The 23,258-nt window shown below is 38.8% G+C and overlaps 1 protein-coding gene across 2 annotated transcripts in view; it reads left to right on the top strand.

Moving 5' to 3' along the window:
- Window positions 1-23,258, top strand: part of CDYL (chromodomain Y like) — a 153,986-nt gene that overhangs the window by 34,096 nt on the left and 96,632 nt on the right. The window contains exon 1 of one of the 2 annotated variants that reach the window (XM_081145527.1): window positions 16,895-17,817. The exons of the other annotated variant lie outside the window; for it this stretch is intronic. Within the exon in view, the coding sequence (XP_081001653.1) occupies window positions 17,434-17,817 (384 nt within the window). The 5' untranslated portion in view covers window positions 16,895-17,433. Of the gene's footprint in view, window positions 1-16,894; window positions 17,818-23,258 lie in introns of those variants that run through there. 2 annotated transcript variants of the gene reach the window in all.

Raw genomic sequence — 23,258 nt, 5'->3', positions numbered from 1 at the left:
GAATAAGGTGCACGTGCTTGTTGCTACTGGGTATCATTGCTTCTGGACCTTCCTAGTGGACAGAGCTATGGAAATATATGTATGATTGTACACTTGCCCCCACAAACCTGCACATCTCTATATGGGTCTGTTTGTGTATGTATTCAAAACACAAAAGTTTATGTATTTATAACCTCCATTTTCAATCCAATAGCATGGTATTCATTCTATCCTCCTTTATTTTTAGCTTCTTTCTCCAACAGTGAGATACCTGGTTTTCACTATCTACAATGCATTTATTCAACCCTAGTATACACATAAAAGTAGTTTCAGAATTGCTCATTGGAACCCTGTGAGAGTGTGTGGACTATGGCCCATGGGCCAAATCCAGCCTATTTCCTGTTTTTATGTGTGTTTTGTTGTTGTTTTAAATATGTCTTTATTGATTTCAGAGAAAGGAAGGGAGAGAGGAGAGAGAGAAAAATCTATGATGAGAGTCATTGATTGGCTGCCCCCTGCTGGAGATTGAGCTGCAACCTGGGCATGTGCCCTGACCGGGAATGGAACCTCGATCTGGATCATAGGTCGATGTTCAACTGCTTAGCTACACCGGCCAGGCCAATTCCTGTTTTTTAAAAATAAAGTTTTATTGGAACACAGCCTGCCCGTTTGTTTATATATTATCTGAGGTTCTTCCTCACTACAGAAGTAGATCAAGAAATTGTGACAGACCATGTGGCCTGCAAAACTGAAAATATTTAGTGTCTGACACTTTATAGAAATAGTTTATGAATTCCTAAACTCTAGAGCAGCGATTGTCAATCATTGTGCCATAAGAATTTTTAAAACATGCAGTACCTGACTAGTCAGGGGCACTGACCTCTTTTCCCATATTTTTTTTCTCTTTTTTTATTAAATTTATTGGGGTGACATTGGTTAATATGATCATACAGGTTTCAAGTGTGGTTTTCTATGTTACAAAATCTGTATATTGCACTGTGTGCCCACCACCCAAAGTTAAATCTCCCATCAACATATATTTAGGACCCCCTTCACTGTCTACCCCCTTCCCTCTGGCAACCACCACACTGCTGTTTGTGTCCACGAGTTTCAGTTTTATATCCCACATATGAGTGAAATCATATGGTTCTTAGCTCTTTATGACTGACTTATTTCACTTAGCATAATATTCTCAACGTACATCCATGTTGTTACAAAAGGCAGTATTTCATCCTTTCTTATGGCTGAGTAGTATTCCATTGTGTACATGTACCACATCATCTTTATCCAGTCCTCTATTGAAGGACACTTTGGTTGTCTTCATGTCTTGGCCACCGTGAATAATGCTGCAATGAACATAGGGGTGCATATATCTTAGCAAATGCGTGTTTTCTAGTTTTTTGGGTATGTATACCCAAGAGAGGGATTGCTGGGTCATATGGTAGCTCTATTCATAATTTTTTGAGGAATTGCCAGAATGCTTTCCATAGTGGTTGTACCAGTCTACATTCCCACCAGCAGTGAATGAGGGTTCCCTTTTCTCCACAACTTCTGCAGCACTTGTTATTGCTTGTCTTGTTGATCATGGCAACTCTAACAGGTCTGAGCTGGTGTCTCATTGTAGTTTTGATTTGCATTTCCATAATTGCTAGTGAGGTTGAACATCTTTTCATATATCTGTTGGCTGTTCGTATGTCTTCTTGGGAGAGGTGTCTGTTCACGTCCTCTGCCCTCTTTTTGATTGGGTTGTTTGGTATTGAGTTTTATGAGTTCTTTATATATTTTGGAAATTAAACCTTTGTAGGAGCTAGTGTTTGTAAGCCATCTCCCATCTGGTTGGCTGACTCTTTTGTTGTCAATTTCTTTTGCTGTGCAGAAGCTTTTTAGTTTGATATAGTCCTATTTGTTTATTTTTAAATTATCACCCGAGAATGTTTTTTCCATTACTTTTCAGGGGGGTGGGAGGGAGAGAAACATTGATGTGAGAGAGACACATCAATTGGTTGCCTCCCACACGCACCATGACTGGGGCCAGGGATCGAGCCTGCAGCCAAGTATGTGCCCTTGGCCGGAATCGAACCCGGAACCCTTCAATCTGCGGGCCGACCCTTGAACCACTGAGCCAAACCAGCTAGGGACCATTCATTTATTTTTGCCTTTACTTCCCTTGCCTTTGGGGTCAACTTCATAAAGTGTCCTCTATGACCAGGGTCCATAAGTTTGGTACCTATGTTTTCTTCTATGTAACTTACTGTTTCGGGTCTCATGTTTATACCTTTGATCTATTTTGAGTTAATTTTTGTATATGGGGACAAACTGTAATGCAGTTTCATTCTTTTGCATGTGGCTTTCCAGTCTTCCCAGCATCATTTATTGAAGATTAGCTTTACTTCATTGTGTGTTTCTGTCTCCTTTTCGAAAATTATTGATCCATATACATGTGCTTTTATATCTGGGCTCTCTGTTCTTTTCCACTGATTTGTGTGTGTATGTGTGTGTTTCTGTGGCAGTACCATGCTGTTTTGATTATTGTAGCTCTGTAGTATAACTTGAAGTCAGGTAGCGTGATACCTTCAGCTTCATTCTTTTTTCTCAGGATTGCTTTGACTATTCTGGGTCTTTTGTGGTTCCATACAAATCTGATGACTTCTTGTTCTATTTCTTTAAGAAATGACATTGGGATTTTGATGGAAATTGCATTAAATCTGTATATTGCTTTGGGTAATATGGCCATTTTAACTATGTTGATTCTTTAACTCCATGTCCACAGGATGTTTTTCTATTTTGTTGTGTCTTTTTCAATCTCTTTTAATAATGCTTTGTAATTTTTAGTGTATAGGTCTTTCACATTCTTTGTTAAGCTTATTTCTAGGTATTTTATTCTTTTGGTTTCAATTGCAAAAGGAATTGTTTTTTTCATTTCTTTTTCTGAACTTTTGTTGTTAGTATACAGGAAGGCAATGGATTTTTGTACATTGATTTTGTGCCCTGCAACTTTACTGTATTTATTGTTTGTAATAGTTTTTTGGTGGAGTCTTTAGGGTTTTCTATATACAGAATCATGTCATCTGCAAAAAGTGACAGTTTTGCTTCTTCCCTATTTGGATATGTTTTATTTCTTCTTCTTGCCTTATTGCTCTGGCTAGGACTTCCAGAACTATGTTGAATAAGAGTGGTGAGAGTGGACATCCTTGTTTTGTTCCTGACCTTAGAGGAAAAGCTTTCAGTTTTTCACCATTGCATATGAGATTAGCTGAGGATTTATCATATATGGCCTTTATTATGTTAAGGTACTTTTCTTCTATTCATATCTTGAGTGTTTTAATCGTAAATGGATTTTGTATCTTATCAAATGCTTTTTCTACACCTATTGATATGATTTTTATCCTTTCTTTTGTTAATGTGGTGTATTATATTGATTGATTTGCATATGTTGAGCTATCCTTTTGTCCCTGGAATGAACTCCACTTGATCATGATGTATTATTTTTTTGATGTACTGCTGTATTCAGTTTGTTAGTATTTTGTTTAGGATTTTTACATCTGGGAGAGGTATTGGTCTGTAGTTCTCTTATTGTTGTGCTATCCTTGCCAGGTTTTGGTATCAGGGTTATATTGGCCTCAAAATGTGTTAGGAAGTGTTACCTCTTCAATTTTTTGGAAGAGTTTGATAAGGATAGGTTTTCAGTGTTTGGTAGAATCACTGGTAAAGCCATCTGGTCCTGGACTTTTATTTTTTGGGAGGTTTTTGATGGTGGTTTCAATTTCCTTGCTGCTAATCAGTCTCTTTAGATTTTCCAGTTTTTCATGATTTAGTCTAGGAAGTTTATATGTTTCTAGGAACTTACCCATTTCTTGTAGGTTACTGAATTTGGTGGCATATAGTCTTTCATAATATTCTAGTATGATCCTTTGTATATCTATGATGTCTGTTGTGTTTTTTCTCTCATTTCCGGTTTTGTTATATGGGTCTTTTCTCTTTTTTCCTCAGTGAGTCTAGCCAGGGAAATTTTATTAATCTTTTCAAAGAACTAGCTCTTTGTGGGGTTTTTTTGGTAGTCTTTTTGTTCTCTTTTTCATTCAGTTCTCTAATTTTAATGATTTCCTTTCTTCTGACTTTGAATTGCTTTTGTTCTCCTTTTTCTAGTTCTTCAAGATGTGATGTTAGGCCCTCGCTGGTTTGGCTCAGTGATTAGAGCGTCAGCCTGTGGACTGAAGGGCCCTGGGTTTGATTCCAGCCAAGGGCACATATCTTGGTTGCAGGCTCAATCCCTGGCCCCAGTTGGGTCATGTGCAGGAGGCAACCAATCGATGTGAGGTGTCTCTCTCAAATTGATGTTTTTCTCTCTCGCTCTCTTTCTCCCCCCCTTACTCTCTGAAAAGCAATGGAAAAAAAATATCCTCAGGTGAGGATTAAAAATAAAAATTAAAAGGTGATGTTAGGTTGTTTACTTGGGATTTCTCTTTTTTAAAAAAATAGGCCTGTTATGATACAGATTTCCCTCTTATTACTGCTTTTTTTGCCTCCCAAAAGTTTTGATATGTTGTGTTATCATTCTCATTTGTCTTTGTATCTTTTTTACAATTTTTTTATTTTTATTGATTTGAGAGAGAGGGAGAGAGAGAAACATCAGCGATGAGAAAGAGTCATTGATTGGCTGCCTCCTGCACGACCCCTGTCAGGGATCGAGCCCACAACCCAGGCCTGTGCCCTGAGCGGGAATCTAACCACGATCTTCTGAATCATAAGTCATTGCTGAAGTGCTGAGCCACGCCAGATGGGCTAGGCTAATTGGTTCTCTTTGAAAGTTTTAATCTCTTTGGTGAAGTACCTGAATTTGTTCATTGATTTGTTTTTTGGGTGTATTGAATTGTGTGTATTTTCTTGCATCTCATTCAGTATTTTTCAGAACTGCAATCTTGAAATCTCTGTCATTTATGTCACATATTTTCATGTGTTCCAGCTTGCTTTCTGGGGATTTTTCATTTTCTTCCTGATCATCCTCGTTTTCATGGTTATTTATGGTATTTGCTCCTCTTCTTTGTCTAGGCATTAATAGTCCTATAGCAGCGTTCTCTGAAGAGTTCTTTCTACTATTTTCCAGTAGATGGTGCTGAATTGCAAGATTTTTTTACCTCTGTGATCTCCCAGACTTGACCTCCAGGGGCTTCTGTTGGACAGTACAGCAGCGCTGCTGCTTGGGGGTGGGGTTTTGTTTTTTTTCCCTCACCGTAATGGTGACCCTGGACCCCAGACCTCTGTTGGGTCCAGCACCAAGCACCGAACCTGGGGATCAGCCAAAGAGGGACTCAGTGGTTTCACTGCAGTATCTCTTGGTTTACAGATAAAATGTTCCTCAATCCGACACCAAGGGCTGCGGAGGTGAGTTTGGGGAGTCCAAGAGGTGACAGGGCTCTGTGGTTCCATTTCTTTGTCAGAAACACCCCCACCCGACAGTGGATAGCTGCGCTGCAAAACCCCTCGCTCTGTCAGGCATCTGTTGGCTCAGTCACTGTTCACTCTGCTCGCCCTCCTGGACTACCCCCTGCAGCTCTCTATTCTTCCTGCCCTAAGGATGCGCCTGCTATCACGGCTTCCTCCCCTCTCCCGGCCACACCGCGAGCTCCAGGCTGCAGGGTTGCATCTGCAGGCCATCCTAGCTTTCCTCTCTTATTGTCTTCCTGCTTATTCACCGTTGTCCACATTTAGGTGTTTCAGTGCATGGGTCTCTCAGGCGTGCTTCTGTATTGAGTAGTGAATTCTTTGTTGAATTATAGTAGGTTAACTTGTTGAAATTTCAGGGGATGAGGCCAAGGGGATCTCTCACACTGTTACTTCCTCTGACATCACTCTGTAACTCAGTCTTATTGTGAGGAAACATCACACGGCCCTGGGCTGCTGGCTCCTGCTGGCTGGTTTTCCCAAGTATCTCCATGATCGTCTGCCATCTCCATGCAGAACTTGATGTGGGTGGACCACTAGGCAAAAGCTTATGGTGGCAGAGACTCTAGCTGTCTCTTAGCCCGGAGTCCAGCATAGCAGCACAGAGATCCTGTCCTCAGACAGCATCCTTGTCTTGGATTTTAGCTTTGACATTCTCAGTAGTGTCACTGGGTTCAAGCTCAGTGGTGATGGTCTTGCCAGCCAGGATCTTCACAAAGAGCTGCATCTTTGGGGAGGCTGCTCCGCTGCCTCCTTGAGCACAAAGAACAAAAATGTTCTCTTCTGACAAATACATAAATGAGCCTGCATGTGAGAACAGTGCACAGCTTCTTGTTTAGAACAACAGTGAAGGTCTTCAGGGCAGGAAAGAATCCCATCGTGAGCAGCTGACCTGAATTTTTTCATTCAGTTCTATGAAAAGGCAGATATTTGGATCAGGAGGGAAATTCTTTCTGGAGACTGATAAATAGCACAGGACAGTTATAGTTGTGTAGCTGTTTATAGCTTCCTAATGGTTAGTGTTTTAGTCTGTCTTTGATTTTTTAGAATGCTCTAAGTGCTGTCAACAACACTCTTAAGCCTCAGTTGTATGGATGACAGTTTTGGGTGGTTGCTGCCTGAGGCTTCTCTCTGAAGCCTCTTAGGACACCCATGTAGTTTGGCCAGCTCTTTTGTGAAGGTGATATAGGAAAGGGGCAGAAGATTGCATATGTAGGATATTTGAAGCCTATTGTTTCCTTTGTTTAATAATATTTTACTAATTTTTCCAAACATTTCTTGTGTAACTGCAAAGATGAAAAAGATAGTACTTTAATATATTAGGCCCCAGTTGTCATTAACTTGTGTTAATTCTTTTTATTGATCACATTTTAGATTTAATTATGTTTACCGTAGAAAAGTCTGTATAAGTGTCCTGACTTATTTCGGTACATCTAGATAAAACTCTCTTTGCCTTAGTCCTTAATCTTTTAAACTCCCCTAGTCAAGTATTACTGTTTTTTGAAATCAACAGTTAGGTAAAGCACCACTTTATGGGTGAGGGGCTTTGTAATGGTGTTGAATTTTGTTAAAACTATGAGTGATAGGCCAGTTAGTAAACCGGTAATACTGATTTTTGGTAAAACGAGTCTTGTGGAGGCATACATTAGTGATTTTCTGCCAAGTGCAAATGCTTTTTGAGGGTAACAGAATTATAAACAGGAAGCTATAGAAAGTAAGGTCAATACTGAGCAGCATGATATTTATGCAGTATTTTTTTCAAAGATTCGTAAAAATCTTAAGTGTTCTCTGCATGGTATGGTACTTAAAAATTTATTTGGGGTAGCCATTTAAAAAAAGTGTTATTTCTTAAATGTTCTCATTTTTTTCTCAACTTCATTGCTTTTGAACAGAACGTCACTGTTCAAAGAGCTTTGTCTAATTCATTTATTTTTTTAATATAAAATTTCCCCCAAATGGTAAAATTGGTCATGCCAGAACAAAATCCTTTTCCCAGATAAATAGATAAAGCCTATTTACAGGGTGGGCAAAAGTAGGTTTACAGTTGTTCCCATGGAAAATAATACAACAGTTAATAATAGAAGAATAAATTGTTTTGTGTACTCACAACTGTAAACCTTTTATCCACCTCTGTATTTTGCATCTGCTATGTGTCAGACACTTAAAAGTTCAAGGGATTGCAGCAGGAAACAAAACAGATGAACTCCCTGCCCTCATGAAGCTCACATGGAGACTCAACAGGATCAAGAAGTAAAAACTAGAAACAGGAGGAGGGGCACTGAGAATGGTGCTTAGAGCTCAGTAGGAAACAAAAGAGGGAAAAAGGGGATGGGACTGGGGAGATGAGGACAGAAGAGGCCACAGTCTCTGCTCTGCCACTACGTAGAGTATATTGGCTGGACGACTTCAGGTCAGTCATTTAACCCTGGAACCTGTGTTTTCATGAATAAATTGGTAAAAACAATACATGTTCCACCTATTGGATAGGATTGTGTGCGTAAAAGGAATATTAATAGTAGAAAGGCCTTATAAATAGTGCGTATGATGATAGCTGTTAACCTTTTTTTTCTTTAGTATTAGCTTATTGAATCTTCACAGTAAAACTACAAGTTAAATGCCATTGTCATAATTCATTCCTTGATTAATTCAGCAGATATTTATTCATTGTCTGTGTGCTAGGAGCTAGAGATTTTAAATAGGACACCCCCCCCCCCAAAAAAAAATCTGTTCATTCTGGTTGCGATATAGTTAGAGATGTATGGTTTGGTATACCTCTCACAATTGCTATATGTTATTTTATTAGAAAGTTCAGCTTGATGACCCTTTGTCAATTAATCAGAAAAGCTTATATTTTAATAGTTTATATTTTAGTAAATGTTGTGATAAAGAAATGCAATGTGACTTATTTTCCATTAATGGTTTTGGGACCACTTAAAATAGTAATTTGTTTTGTAAATATCAATTTTAAAAATAGTGGAGTTTTTTTCTTTATAAAAATTCTGTAGCTATAAGTTTATAACGGTGTTCAATGAAAATACTGTATATAATAAATTTTGTAATGACAGTCTAAATCAGGAAATAGAAGTGAAGTATGTCATTTGATAATTGAAAGCAGTTAGTCAGATTATGAAAACCACACACTAGAATTTAGCTAAGTTGATGAAATGCTGACTGCTAAATGAGGTAAATAGTTCTCCCTTTGGGAGCTTGGAGAGGGAGTGATACAAATAATTTGAATACTTAATAAAAATATTCAGGAGTTAAAACATTATTTGAAAAAATGAATAATCTGTGTTGCTAGGCAATGCAATGTTCTTTATTGAACTAACAAGTAGAAAATCCTGCTGATTTTTAAAGAAAAAAGCTTTTGCTTACCAGAGGAAAAATAATAGCTATCAAATATTGTCATAATGACTAATTAAGACTGAGTACTTTGGTTTATGGCTTGTTAAGACTGGCTGACTAGGATTTGTGATTTAATTTTATCACACTTAAAGGTTTGGGGCAGCAAGTACTGTGAACCCATTGACTCAAACAGAATCCTGATACTACGTTTTGGGGAGATAACTCTGGATGACAATGACGGCACTTAGATGGGTGGACATAGTTCTTACAGGGTGACTCATTGTTTACTTTCAAAGCAAGAGGACTTCATATTTGCTAGAAAGTAATTTTCGACCACCACTGAGAGCTCTGTTTCTAATTTCTTAACCTTAGACAAGTCACTTACCTTCTCTGTACCTTTAGTTTTCTTAGCTAAATGGATATGAGGATTGTGGGACTTTTAAGTGAGGTGATCCGTATTAAAGACTTAACCCAATGCTTGGCACTTAGATATATGAAGTGCTTGATTCTTATTAGCTATCATTTTTTAAAAGTTTCATTTATTTATCTGTTTATTTACTTATTGTTAATCTTCACCCAAGGATATTTTTTTTCCATTGTTTTTTTTTTGTGTTTTTTTTTTTTAGAAAGTGGAAGGGAGGGGGAGAGAGGTTGGGTGCAGGAGGAGAGAGGGGGATTGAGAGAGAGAGAGAGAAACTTTGATGTGAGCGACACATCAATTGGTTGCCTCCTGAATGTGCCCTGACTGGGTCGGGGATCAAACCTGCAACCTAGGTACTTGCCTTTTACCAGGAATCAAACCCGAGACCCTTCTGTTGGCAGTCCAACATTCTAACCACTGAACAAAACCCGCCAGGGCAGCTATCATTGTTATAGCTGAAGGTTTTTCCTGGAAGAAGCATGAGCATTTTACCATAGTGGACAGTCTCTGCCCTTGGAAAGGTGTAGTTCTCCTTGTGCGGTAGGAGTGTATATTATGAAGGCATACATTTCTCTCTGATCTTAGATAATTGGCACCAGGCGAAAATCCCATTTCCATTAACGTTTGAACATGCGAACTTAGCACCCACTGACAGTCCTTGCTGAATCTTCAGTGAGTGTTACAATGTGATGATTTTCTAATTCTGTCATTTCTTATATATTTAGTTGGTGGAATTATTTTGTATAGAAAAGCTTTCTTTCAGCGGGGGTTAACAGTTCTTCCTAGAAAGGCAGGGCTTAATTCTTTTTATCAAGTTTCAAAGTTTAAATCTGATGTAAAAGTTACCTTCATTAATGATAAGTGAGTGTTTTTAAAAATTTGGGGGCTTTTGATTTTTATTCAGTGACTTCAATACAGTCATTTTGTTGTTGTTAGGGTTGTCCAGTTTTTAGCCAGTGGAAGCCCTGTAATGTATGTCAGGTACTACCAAATTCAAACTTCAAACCAGCCCTGCCTGAGGACAGGTATTTTTATTTTCTTCTGTAAAATTAGCACAGCAAAGCTCAGAGAGGAGAAGAGAGGGCTATGTGACTTCCCCGGAACCAGCTGTTAAATGGCAAAGCCTGCATCTGAATTTAGGCTTCCAGCTCCTAGGCCTCCAAGCCCATGTTACCAATCAAGTTCCGGTCATATTACCCCATCCCCCTTGTAGTACCAAGGATAGCGCTAAAGGAGCCCTTGAACTCATTCACTAATCAGCTTGACTTTCTTGCTTCAAACCCTTCTTGATTATGCCATTGACTTGGTCGCCTGCCTTCTTCCTTCCAATACCCATATTTTTATCAGAGGAGTCTTTCCTCTCCTCCCCTCTCCTCTTTCCCTTCCTTCCTTCCTTCTTTTTTCTTTTCTTAAAAAAATATATCTTTATTGATTTCAGAGAGAAGAAGGGGTGGGAGAGGGAGAGAGAGAGAAACATCAGTGACGAGAGAGTCATTGATTCCCTGCAGCCCGCAACCCGGGCATGTGCCCTTATCAGGAATCGAATCCCGATCTCCTGGATCCTAGGTCGATGCTCAACCGCTGAGCCATGCCTGTCTGGGCTCTTCTTTCTTTCTTAGGCAAATATCACTTGCTTATAGGATAAACTGCAGCCTCTTGCGTGGCACACTGGCACTTAAGGGTTTGTCCCCTGAGCCAGCGCTGGGCCTCTCTACTCAACATCTGTAGGTACAGAACAGCTTGCAGTTCCCAGAGCCCCTGTTTGATGCTCACTCTTGGTTCATCACCTTGGAATCCTCCCATTTTTATTTTTATTCTTTTAAAAAGTCAGCACAGATAAGCATCTCCTGGAAATGTGTTTTCCTGATTTTGTGTCCCTGCTCTCTATGTGCTTCACTGAAGTGTTTCCTAAGTTACAGCCCACTGTGTGCCACATGGCCCCCTTCCAGGAGGAGGCCACTGGATGGCAGAGCTGTTCTTTACCCATCTCTGTATCCCTATTCTTCCAGCCAACAAATAAGCTGTTAATTGTTCATTGTCAACACATTGGACCTATTATACATTTGAGCAGACTATTTTCTCTTCCTCACTGGAATTGTCTCTTGGACTCTTATTTAATCCAAGTGATAGCGTCTTGCATGGCACAGCTGAGGGCTTATCTTTTTCAAGACATGTTTCCTCCTTATTCCAATTTTTCTGAAAACTCAGCATCCCCAGTTCATGTCACCCTTTTTATGTGATTTTATGCAACTTGATACTTAGTTATATATTTATTCCATGAGACCTCACTGTTTTAACATGAAGGTTCTTTCCGATACAAAGAACTGAGAACCATGTAGGCCTCTAATGAGTCATTTCATTTGATGAAATGACATAGGCCCTTATGTGTGCTCTCATTTTAAAAAATTATCTATTATAATTAATTATTTTTTACTTGTGAACAAAAAACATTTATTTCTCACAGTTTTGGAGGCCGGGAAGCCCAAAATCAAAGCATCGGCAGATTTGGCATTTGATTCATAGAAATCTTCTCATTGTGTCCTCACTTGGCTTAAGGGTATTGTGCTCTCATTTTAGAAGTGTTTTCAGAGAAAAAATAAACATGCCAAGTCTTATAATATGGTAAGTGTTCTCAAATGGTGAGATGCTAAGCCACCTGGAATAAAATGCCAGGCAGTCTTATGGCCTCTCGTTAGTAGAAAAGTGGTTCCAAGACCAGCAGGTGAAATCCTGTCCCATTTAGCATATATATACTTAAAAGGTAAGTTCTGACTTATTACTGGCAGCCCAGACAGAGTTTTTGTGCTCATTGTCCTTTTGTTGCTAAGAAGGGCAGTTTGGGCCTGGCCAAATGCTTACCTTGGACAGTTAGAAAAAATGAGTTTAATTTAATTCTGGCAGATTAAGAGTACTGAGGTCTGAACCACCGTATTCATATAGATTATAGGGATCTCACATGCTCATGAGCATGCATCCAGGGTATAGGGTATAGCAGTGAACAAAATAAAAGCTCCTCCCTTTTAGTAGAGGAGATAGTCAACAAACAAGATTATAAAATAAAATGAGTACTCTGTCAGATTTTGGTAAATGCCAAGGATAAAAAAATAAAGGGAAGAAGGGATAGAGTTTGAAATTTTAGGTAGCATAGCTTGAGTATCAACCTTGTTGAGAAAGTGACTTGAGTAAAAACCTGAAGGAAGTGAGGGAGTTAACTATCACATATTCAAGGAAAGGACTTAAGAGGGGGAGACAACAGGAACTGCAAAGGCCCTAAGTGAGAAAGTGGAAAGAGCCATGCGCCCCCCCCCCCCCGGTTTTGGGAGAGGCATGAGGGGGCATAATTGGAGGACTTAAGCTGGATAACTTCTGAGGGTGTCAAGGGCAGAAGCAGGGAGACAGATGGTGAAATGGACCAGAATGATGGCTGTGGTGCTTTGGATTTGGAAAGGCTGGATGCAGTTGTAAGAGAGAAAAAAGAGCTGGAATTGACACCAACCAGGAGAGAAGTTGTTGGCCTAGCTGGGAACCGGGATGGGGGAAGGCTGCAGGTGAGGTTGGTTGGGAGTGGGCATCAGGAGCTTAATTTATAATTTTCAAACATTTCCTCATTGTAGTTTGAAAGAGAAAACCCTAAACCTTTTTTGACAAGTATAGATGTGATTTGTCTATGGCAGTACTATATGGTTTCATGTGGGGCTAAATTCTTGACAGTTCCTTTCTCAGCCACCCAGGAGAAGAACATTGAGTTGAGAGAAAAATGAACTTAACAGCAAATCACCTTTTCTCCCTCTCAGCAGTCATATGTGGTTCATTGTAATAATATATGGTCTTTTCCAGTTAAAGACAATTTAAAAAATTATGGCAAAAATATACATCATATTTGCCATCTTAACCATTTTTATGTGTACAGTTGAGTGACATTAAGAACATTTACATTGTTATGCAGCTGTCACCACCATCCATCTCCAGAACATGAGAAATAAAATATTGTACTGAAAAAAATTTTTTTCTCCTAATAGTATCTCAGAAGTATCCAAATTTATCATGAAAATCTTCATATGTATAATATAGTTTCACATATATGAGACTAAATATTTAATTTAAAAGCTCCTGTAAACATTACTCTCTACTTGGGGCTAAACTAGCTAAAGATTCCTGAAAAATAGGTCCAGTGGACTTTTAACAGACTATTTTTTCTGTTAACTCTCCCTTCTTTGCAGCTTTGTTAGCCCTTCTAGTCCCTTTAAATTAGGGGGTAGTGTGTTTAGATTTTTTTTTTTATTTTTTGCTTGTTTGATATGCGTGAATGCTTTCTAAAAGTCGTCTGATTGATAAATCTTGGAGGATGATTTATCACAGTTGTTTTTTACTGATTCCTTTTATCTTTTTAAATAAAATCTGTCATTGGATTCAAGAACTTTTTTTCTTCTTCTTTTGCTTCTCAAAAAGTCCTGTTAAGGCTTATCCCAAGCCCTTCATCTAACTTTACAGGGATTCTCTGATGTTTGTTGCTTCTCCTTGAACTCTTTTTGAAGAAATTCAGTCCTCTTTTGTTGATACTTCTGTCATTGTGCCTGTTTAAAAAAAAAAGACCACCTCTCTTGTGAAATAGCATGATTTCAAGATACAGATTTTACATCCATTCAGTGTAAAGATTTGTCAACTGCATGAATTGGCTCGTCCCATTTACTTAATCTTACACATTACTCTAGCTCAAGGCTCCTTGCATCCTTTACTGTTTTTCATGTCCTTCAAAATTGTACTTTATTTATTTATTTATTTATTTAAAGCCTCACCCGAGGATATATTTTTTACTGATTTTTAGAGAGAGAGGAACATCGATTGCTTGCCTCCATATGGACCCCAGTGGGACCAAACCAGCAACCTGGGCATGTACCCTAACAGGGAATCAAACCCATGACCCTTCGGTGCACGTCACTACGCTCCAACCCACTGAGTCATACTGACCAGGGCTGTGCTTTATTCCTCAATGTGAAAATTTTAACTAGGAGCTTCATTCATTCACTTTCTTTTCTGATCCTTTTATCTCAAAATATGCTTCTTGCCCAAAGTAAGACTTTTTTCTCCCTCCTTCTTTCAAATAAAAATAGCTTTGATTTTTGGATTTAAAAAAACATACATAGAAAATTCAAGCAGTAAAAGTAAGTTACACCAAGGGTGAGGAAACTCATGTAAAATCTTAAGAGTCAGACTGGAACCTCCCCACTGTTTGTTTTATTGATCATTCTTCCCAGTTATCTTCTTAATATGTAATAATGGCTAACATAAATTAAGTCACCAAAGTGCTTTATACACCTACACACATCAGTTACTTCTCACAGGAACTCTCTGAGGGTAAGTACTGCTATTATCTAGCTACCCAGCTGTGGAACCTAAGTAGCCTGCCAAGGTCACATAGAGCCTGGTGGGGTGAACACCAAGCCTGGCCAGCCTCTGCCTATGGAATTTCCCTGTTTGTTGCATTGTATATACATGTCGTATGTGTTTTTCTGTGACCTGCGTTGTTTTTAAATTCAAGGATATGTTGGAATTCTTTGAATATTTGTATATAGACTTAAAATTTAAGGCCATCAGTGTGAAGGTGGAGCGTATACTCTTAGGAATTAGACTGTCTAGGTTAGAACTAGGACTGCCTCATTTTCTCCTCTGTAAAAAGGACATGATCGATATAATTTATCTCATAGAGTTTTGTGAGAATTAAATGAGTTAACACATGTGATGAATTTAAAACAGTGGTTGCCAAATAAGTGCTTGGTAAATGCTGATACTTGTCATGTTAATAGTACATTAAATGCCAGTTACCAGCTATGTCCTTAGATTATTCTGGGCTTATGCACTAGTGATTCATTTGTTAGAGTATTTTCAGAGTAGTATTAGAGTTAGAGTTTATTTCTACATATTTTACTGATAAATTATTTCTTTTAAGTTTTTTATGGTAAGGGTTTGGTTTGGTTTGGTGGCTGGTGAGTGTCTTCTTATGCTTTCCTTAATGAATTCTATATTATGATGTTTTCAGTGAGTCACACAATAGAAGTCACACAATTGAGGTGTGTTCTGTAGACTGTAGCAACAGGTGGTAATTTTATTGGATATGTGAGCTCAATTCTGTGAGCTGTGTTCTACACAGTCGTTCTGTGCAGTCATTTTTCTGATGATAGTCACCTTGGATTACTTCCTGTTGTTTGTGGCATGTCTGAGTGCATTGCTTAATATAGGATAGACTTCATTTAACCTTCTCAACCCCTCCAGTTGGTTTCCCTTGCTTTACAGATGAGGACATGAGTAGGGCTATGCCACGGTCCCCTTGCAGAGCCAGTGTCGGTCTCCAGCCTTTTTCTTCCAGTTCCTTTACTACATTCATTCTCTCTGTAAGGCAAGAGTGGGGAATGTCTGGCCTGCGGGCGTATGAGGCACGCAGAATCATTTGGCCTGGCCCTGCCAAGGAAACTGCAGGCTGGACTCAAAATTCAATAAATCTAAGAGCTTTTTTCATAGCAAATAAATTTATATTAAGTGAATCATAATAACGTAAATTTTGAGGGACTAGCAAGGAACATCCATTATGGGATAGACAGGACACATAGGACTGCATTACTGACAGACACGTATGCTTCTCATCGGCTGCCCGAGGTCCGTCTGCCTGTATTGCGATGACTCAGAGGACAGTCAGTGCCAAGCAGGCTGGGAGTGTACTCATTGCGAAAGTGTTAACACACTGTAGTGAAACTATGGCAATCCGGTGATGAGATGAGATGCGATGATTCCTTGACACGTTGATTACCTTGCCTCTGATGATTGATGATGATGTTGACTTCTTTGTCGACACAGACAATAACTCCAATCCAACCTTTAACCACATGTCCACGATCAACAACCCTTGCAAAAACTGAATCTCAGATGAAGAGTAAGGAAATTACAGTACACAGAAAAGACCTCAAGAGTTGATGATACGAACGTTGTGTATATTCCAAATCCAAGATTCAGGATTAGAACAGCGATCAAAGCAAAATAATCATGTCGCTGGCAATATACACACTGGATAGTTATTAAAACTTAAGTGGTGTGACATCCTACAAATGGCAGCTACAAAGAAAAGTTAATTCAGAGTGTTGATCTTTCAAAGAGAAATGGACAAGTGATTATTTTTTTGTTGAAGTCAAAGGCAAACCTGTGTGCCTAGTTTGTGGCGATGCATTAGCAGTAATGAAAAAAGCCAATGTGGAGCGTCATTACAGCTCAAAACATGCTAAACTCAATGAATTGGGAGGCCAGATGCATCTGGATAAAATCAGTGCTCTTCAGCAGAGTCTGGAATTACAACAAGCTGCTTTCACTATGCTTCCTTGTGACAGAGAGAACATTATTCAGATGGGTTATGTAGTGAGTGAGCTAATCAAAAAGAAGCTGAGGCCTCATGTTGAGGGAGAGTTTGTGAAAGAGTGCATGGTGGCTGCTATGGAGTTGCTGACACCAGAAGCCATGCATGGCACAACAAGAGGTGAGGATTTATTTTATCAGTGAAAAAACTTGAGCTAATATTTGAAAAGTTAAGTGACCTTACTACAGATGGAGCTCCAGCCATGGTTGGCTCACAAAAAGGGTTAATTGCATTTTTTAAGAAAGGACTGAATCATCTCAGTCTTGATCCAAGTGATTTAATTATGTGCCACTGCATCATATACCAAGAGTCTCTGGGTACAGTCATTGCGGCTCAACAATGTGGTGTCAACAGTAGGTCATGCATAAATTTTGTCAAAACCGGAGGGTTATAACAGCCACCAGTTTAAGTAGTTACTGAATGATCTTGACTCTGAGGACAGCGATCTTGTTTATCACTGTGAAGTGTAGTGGCTGAGTCTCAGAAACATGCTCATGAGGTTTTACCAACTGTGGGATGAAGTCAAGCAGTTCATGGAGATGAGGGAAACCTGTCGGGAAACTCAATGATGGCAAGTGGCTGTTGTGATCTAGCGTCGTGGTGGACATTACCAAATACCTCTCAGAATTGAACACCAAACTGCAAGGCCCCAACCAGCTTCTCAGCTCCCTGCTTTCAAACATGTAACATTTGAAGCTAAATTAAGTCATGGAAAGTGCAGCTCCAAAGGAATAACAGTACAATTCCCCACTCGAAGGACAAAAGCATTCCATGACACTTGAATACACTTGTGAATGTGTGAAACTAATTGAGGCATGAAAGATTCAAGGACGTGAAAAGTAAACAAATGGAATTGAACATCTTTGCTACACCTTTCAATGTAGAATCAGCTGATGTGCCTGATAACCTACAACACGAAACCATTCGGCTGCAAAGCGACAAGGAGCTGAAAGCTGGGCACAACTACCTCCCACTGCTTAAGTACTATAGACATTACATAAGCAGTGATGAATTTCCCACTTTAAGGAGGCATGCATTGAAATATGCATCTGTGTTTGGAACAGCTTACTGCTGCAAGCAGTTCTTTTCAAAACTTAACATTTCAAAGAGTGGACTGGGCTCCCAACTGACCGACACAGACCTGGAAAAGCAGTTGCAAGTAGCAACATCATCAGTACCAGCTAACATCACACACCTCACCAGAGAAGCAGTTCCAGCCACCACATTAGGGGTGAGTTAATTAAATGTTTGACCAAATATAGCAGGCTAATTTTTAAGTTGATAATTTTGTATAGCCCGCAGATGATATTACAAATATCCAAATGGCCTTTGGCAGAAAAAAGGTTCCCCACCCCTGCTGTAAGGGAAGGTTGATTTAATAGTGACTGCCTTATCTGTGACTAGTCCATAAAAGGACAGTGTTACTCTGGATTTTGTTGTTAGATAATTGATTAGTGCTAGTTTTGGCAACTTTCATTTTTAGGGACTCTGCCTTATTTAGGAGATAGTTTTGTTTTTCTAGATGCCCCCATTTATAGAGCACTTTTCTAAAATTTAAGTTGGACACTTGCTTAGTGAAAGGGTATCTGTTTGCCAGTGCACTGTCTCTTCTGTTTCTTTGCTCCTTATTCCTCTCAACACTTTGCACTGTGAGTGCAGGTAGCAAACTACAGTTCTGAATGACTGTCAGGTCCAGAGTCATAATATGACTCTTACATACACAAATACAATTTATAGGTATCTAAATAACAAGTTTTTAAACTACATATGATGATTATTGCCACTTTTCTCAACCATACTCCTCCCTCTCTCCCTGTGCTCCAACAACTGTGTTGGAGCTTATGTTAATGGCTCATGATATTGTAACATGCAGGTGTTAGCATATAGGTGATGAGATTCAGTTAGAGCTTGCTGCTGATAATCAGAATAGTAGAGAGAGGGATTAATTCATTAACACAGTTATTTCTCTGAACTAGAGGACCTAAAAATATAAAACGTATAAGTGTCAGTGGAGCCCAGCCGGGCATGGCTCAGCGGTTGAGCATCGACCAAGGATCCAGGAGATCGCGGTTGCACATGCCCAGGTTGTGGGCTCAATCCGCAGTTGGGGGCATGCAGGAGGCAGCCAGTCAATGACGACTCTCTCATCATTGATGTTTCTATCTCTCTCTCCCTCTCCCTTCCTCTCTCTGAAATCAATAAAGACATATTTAAAAAAAATAAAAAATGTCGATGGAAAATGTAATGCTTTGAGCAAAATGTATTGAAGCACATACATATTCTTTCTAGTTATATCTATTTATGGCTTATACAGTGATGCTTTGTTTAATATCCTTTAGGATGTTCACCCAGTCCTGAAAGGCAGTAAGGTACAAATGGGATGGGACTTGTATAGTTGTCTCAGGGCCAACCTAGTGGCTAGCCCCAGAACCCCTATTGAAGGTTGGTGTGTCACCCATCCCTAAGTGGTTTTTGTTATCACCTGTATGACTGAGCTGGGACTGTTGCCCAGACTGTGGCCATGGTTTTTTTTGTTTTTTAAATCCTCACCCAAGGATATTTTTCCCATTGCTTTTCAGATAGAGTGGAAGGGAGAGAGAAAGAGGAGAAACATCAATGTGAGAGAGACAGATCAATTGGTTGCCTCCCACACACCCCTCAACAGGGCCAGAGATTGAGCCTACAACTGAAGTACATGCCCTTGGCCAGAATTGAACCTGGGTGGGACCCTTCAGTTCGTGGGCTGATGCTCTAACCACCGAGCTAAAACTGCCTGGGACTCATGTCCATATTTGAGCTGCACTTCCCTGCATCAGATTCCAAGAGGGCCAGAGCATCATGGCCCACCTTTTCTCAAGTAGTAGGAAGAGACTTGTAGGATAGGAAATGTAAACCTGCATCTTAAGACATAGCCCATGCTTGTGTAATGATGTTCAGGAATATGTTTTCATTAGTAAAACAATTTCTATATTATGTTGAAAGTATTTTAATTTTATGGAATTGCTCTTTAAAGAAAGTAGCTAGAAAAGGTGTGCTTTCTGATGCCCTTGAAAACTATTACGTTGAGTTGGGTTTGTTGCCATTGGACTTTTCTAGATCTCTCTCTTTAAATGTGCTCAGTACAGAGTGGGTCCCTGGTGCTTATTTGTCCCCAAGCAATTTTAACTCTACTCAACAAATATTTAGGCACCTGGGTTATAAGGTGCATGAGTCTTAAGTTATCTTGGCTATCTCCTTGAAATCCAGCAGCCAACAGAAAGTGTATATTCTCTGTTAAATCACAGAATGTAAGGGAACCAGAAACAAAAATAACTGTCAGTGCTGGATAGCCCTCCTTGAGTTACCAGGCAGGTCTGTGTGTGTGCCTGGTCTATTCTGTTGTTGTTTTAACAACTCGTGTTAAACAAACAAAACACTATAGGGTGAAAAGTAAAAAGTCCCCCTTCCTGTAACTACCTCTGATCCCCTAGAATAGTCTGTACCTATATTAGCTTTGAAAGAAAATGTTAAGTGTCTTGTGGTAAGGGGGGGGGGGCAGTTTACAGTGATTTTGGCTTAGGCCTATGCCCATGACCAAGACACCAGCTCTGCCTGGTTGCAGCTTACCCTAGTTATTTTTACTCCATATAAATATAAAACACACAGTAAGTAATAAGTAGTATGCCCATAAAAACAGTATTATCTCAACTACGTCAGCTTAGAGCTGTAAACATGATCTAATAAATAAAGATCTCAAAGTTCTCTACCTATGGGAGCAGGCCAGCTAATACATTTGAATGACTTCTGTGAGACAGTGTGCTTAACTATAAAGTTTTCATTTCAGGACAGTTCCTTAGTTGGCTTTTCCTTAGATTATAATTCTTAGACCATTTCATCATTTATAGTTTCAAAGAAGTTCTGTGGCAACTCTCTGGTTTAATTTGGTGCAATAGACCTGGCAGTTCTTAGCTGGACAGTGTCTGTTGGTATGAGCATGACATTTTTTAAGATGGACTCTTTATTGAGAGTCAAGTGATTCCTTGTTCTTTTTGGATTACAAAAGTCAGTTTTACTCTCATAAAGAATGATTTTCCCAAAGGAATTAGCAGGAGTTAACTAGATATTGCTTGCTATTTACGTTTAGTGGCACTCTTCTACAGATGACCCTGGCTTTCCTGCAACCCCGTCCTCTTGCAAAATGCTAACTCCCCTAAGTGTGAGGTTGTGAAGGGTTGTTCCCCAGAAAGCCATTTTGTGTCATAGGCATCTAAATTAGTCAGGAAAAACAGGAACATTTTTGTAAATTTTCATGGCTATTTTAAAACAAATATTTAATGCAGAATTTGACTTGGTTTCTAATGTCTGTGTTGCGATAAACTCAGATCCCACTTCTTTACCTCATGTGGGCCTCAACGCCTTGTCTCAAGTCAGAGAAGGTCCAACTTAAGTCAAATATGTGTTTCAGAAGAGAGAAGAGGGATTAGTGAATAATATTGGAAAATATAATGGCTAAGAATATATCATTATTGGTGTGGGTTTTTTTTGGTTTTTTAAAAAATATATCTTTATTGATTTCAGAGAGAGGAAAGGAGAGGGGGAGAGAGAGATAGGAACATCAATGATGAGAGAGTCATTGATCAGGCCTGCAACCCGGGCATGTGTCCTGACCGGGAATCAAACCCTGATCGCCTAGATCCTAGGTCGACGCTCTACCGCTGAGCCACGCCCGGCCGGGATTGGTGTTTTTTTTTAAAGTCTTCAAGTTGAAGCACCTAAAACCGAAGCAAAATTAAATCCAGACCTAGATAGAATAAACTGCAGAACACCAGAGGCAAAGGAGAAGGTCTTGAAAGCACAGAGGGAGAACGACATTACATATAAAGGACCAACAGTACCACCAACTATAGACTAGGACACAATTAATGAAGCCAGATGATGGAGCTGAGAAAATAGCTGCCAACCTAGACACTTTACTAATGCAAAATGTCATTCAAGAAATGAAATGAGCCCTGCTGGCGTGGCTCAGCAGTTGAGCATCGACCTGTGATCCAGGATATTGCAGTTCAATTCCTGGTCAGGGCACATGCAGGCTCGATCCCCAGTAGGGGGTGTGCAGAAGGCAGCCAATCAGTCACTCTCATCATTGATGTTTCTATCTCTCCCTTCCTCTCTCTAAAATCAATAAAGATACATTTAAAAGAGAAATAAATGAAATGAACACTCATGCAGACAGGTACTGAAAATTTTATCACTGGTAGACTTGCTAAAAGTATCATCAAAAAGTGTTCTTTAAAAAGAAATTGAACCCAGAAAGGCATAAAATGTAAAAAATAATTGGTAAAGAACAAAGAAATTGGAAATAGCGGGTAAACACACATTAGTTGTATAATAGTAATAGTGTTGCTAATTTTGGTCATAATAAATTAGGTACAACTGAAATTTTTAACAATAAGGATATATAAGTGATGAGTAATGTTTTCTTTTGGCCTTTTATTATTTGGGAGAAAAGAAGTAACTTTGGATTTTAATAAAACATAAGCATGTTAAACTTTTAAAAAGCTAAAAATAATACAGATTATAGGAAAGAAGAGGTAAAGAAAAAAGAAAGGTGGATATGGTCAAAATAAATATCAATACAAATATATTTAAGGCAAAAAAGGACCAAACATTGTCATTATATAGTGATAAAGAGAACAGTACTCTTTTTAAAGTAATTTTAAACTTGTTTGCTTTTGGTAACATAGCTTTAAAATATGAAGACAAAGCTGATGTAATTTCAGATCTATGGTCAGTGAGAATTATTAAATGAGTCCTCCATATGTAACTAGTAGATTAAGCAGAGAGAAATTAGAAAGGTTATAAGATTTGCATAGTTAGAGTTTCCTTTGAGCTAGTGAACATAAAGAACCCTGCCTTTTAAAGTACAAGAGACATATTCAAAAGTTGTCTACACACTAAGCCACAAGCAGTAAATATTTTTCTCATTCCTTTTTTTAAGCAGCAGATATTAATATGAAATTATATACTATGTTCTCTGGTCATAATTTATTAAGTTAGAAACTGAATTTCTAATTTTGTGCTTTTTGAAAATTTGAAAGACAAAAAAAAAAGTACAATAAAGAATAGGAAATAACCCCAAAACCAAGGATGCAAGCCCAGAAGTTCTTTGAAAAGACACAAAATGAGACAGAATTTATAAAGGATGAGAAAGATGATTGAAATAAATTGCAGTAGGCGTAAGAAAGAAAGGAGATCATATATATAGGTACAGTATTTTAAAAACAAGAAAACTACAGAAAGTTGTGTGCCAAAAGTGTTAGATGCTGTAATACTTTTTTCAATGAACTCAAAAAGAGTCTAGAAGCTTTAGCTAGCAGTAAATGACAAAGATTTATCTAAGGGTGTTTGAGTTTGCAAAATGAGAACACAGCTAGGCAAAAACACAGAAGTGTTTCAAAGAAGGAGGAAAGTTAAAAGTTTTTATAGTAAAAAGTACATTCTTGAGAATCATCTGTCCTATATTCTTGGCTCTAGGATTGGTCCAGAACAGCTATTAGTCAGATGTCAGGCAGTCTGGATAATGGATGTCACGTGGATGTATATGTGAGTCCTTCAAGGGTAATCAGAGGGTTATCTGGAGCTTCAGATGTATATCTAAGCATTGGTGCAGGATTGGAAAGTTCAAAAAAAGTT

This window comes from Miniopterus schreibersii, assembly GCF_964146895.1.
Source record: "Miniopterus schreibersii genome assembly, chromosome: 8".
Taxonomy (NCBI): Eukaryota; Metazoa; Chordata; class Mammalia; order Chiroptera; family Miniopteridae; genus Miniopterus; species Miniopterus schreibersii.
The sequence above is the reverse complement of the archived record's forward strand: the minus strand, read 5'-3'. Positions and strand labels throughout refer to the sequence as shown.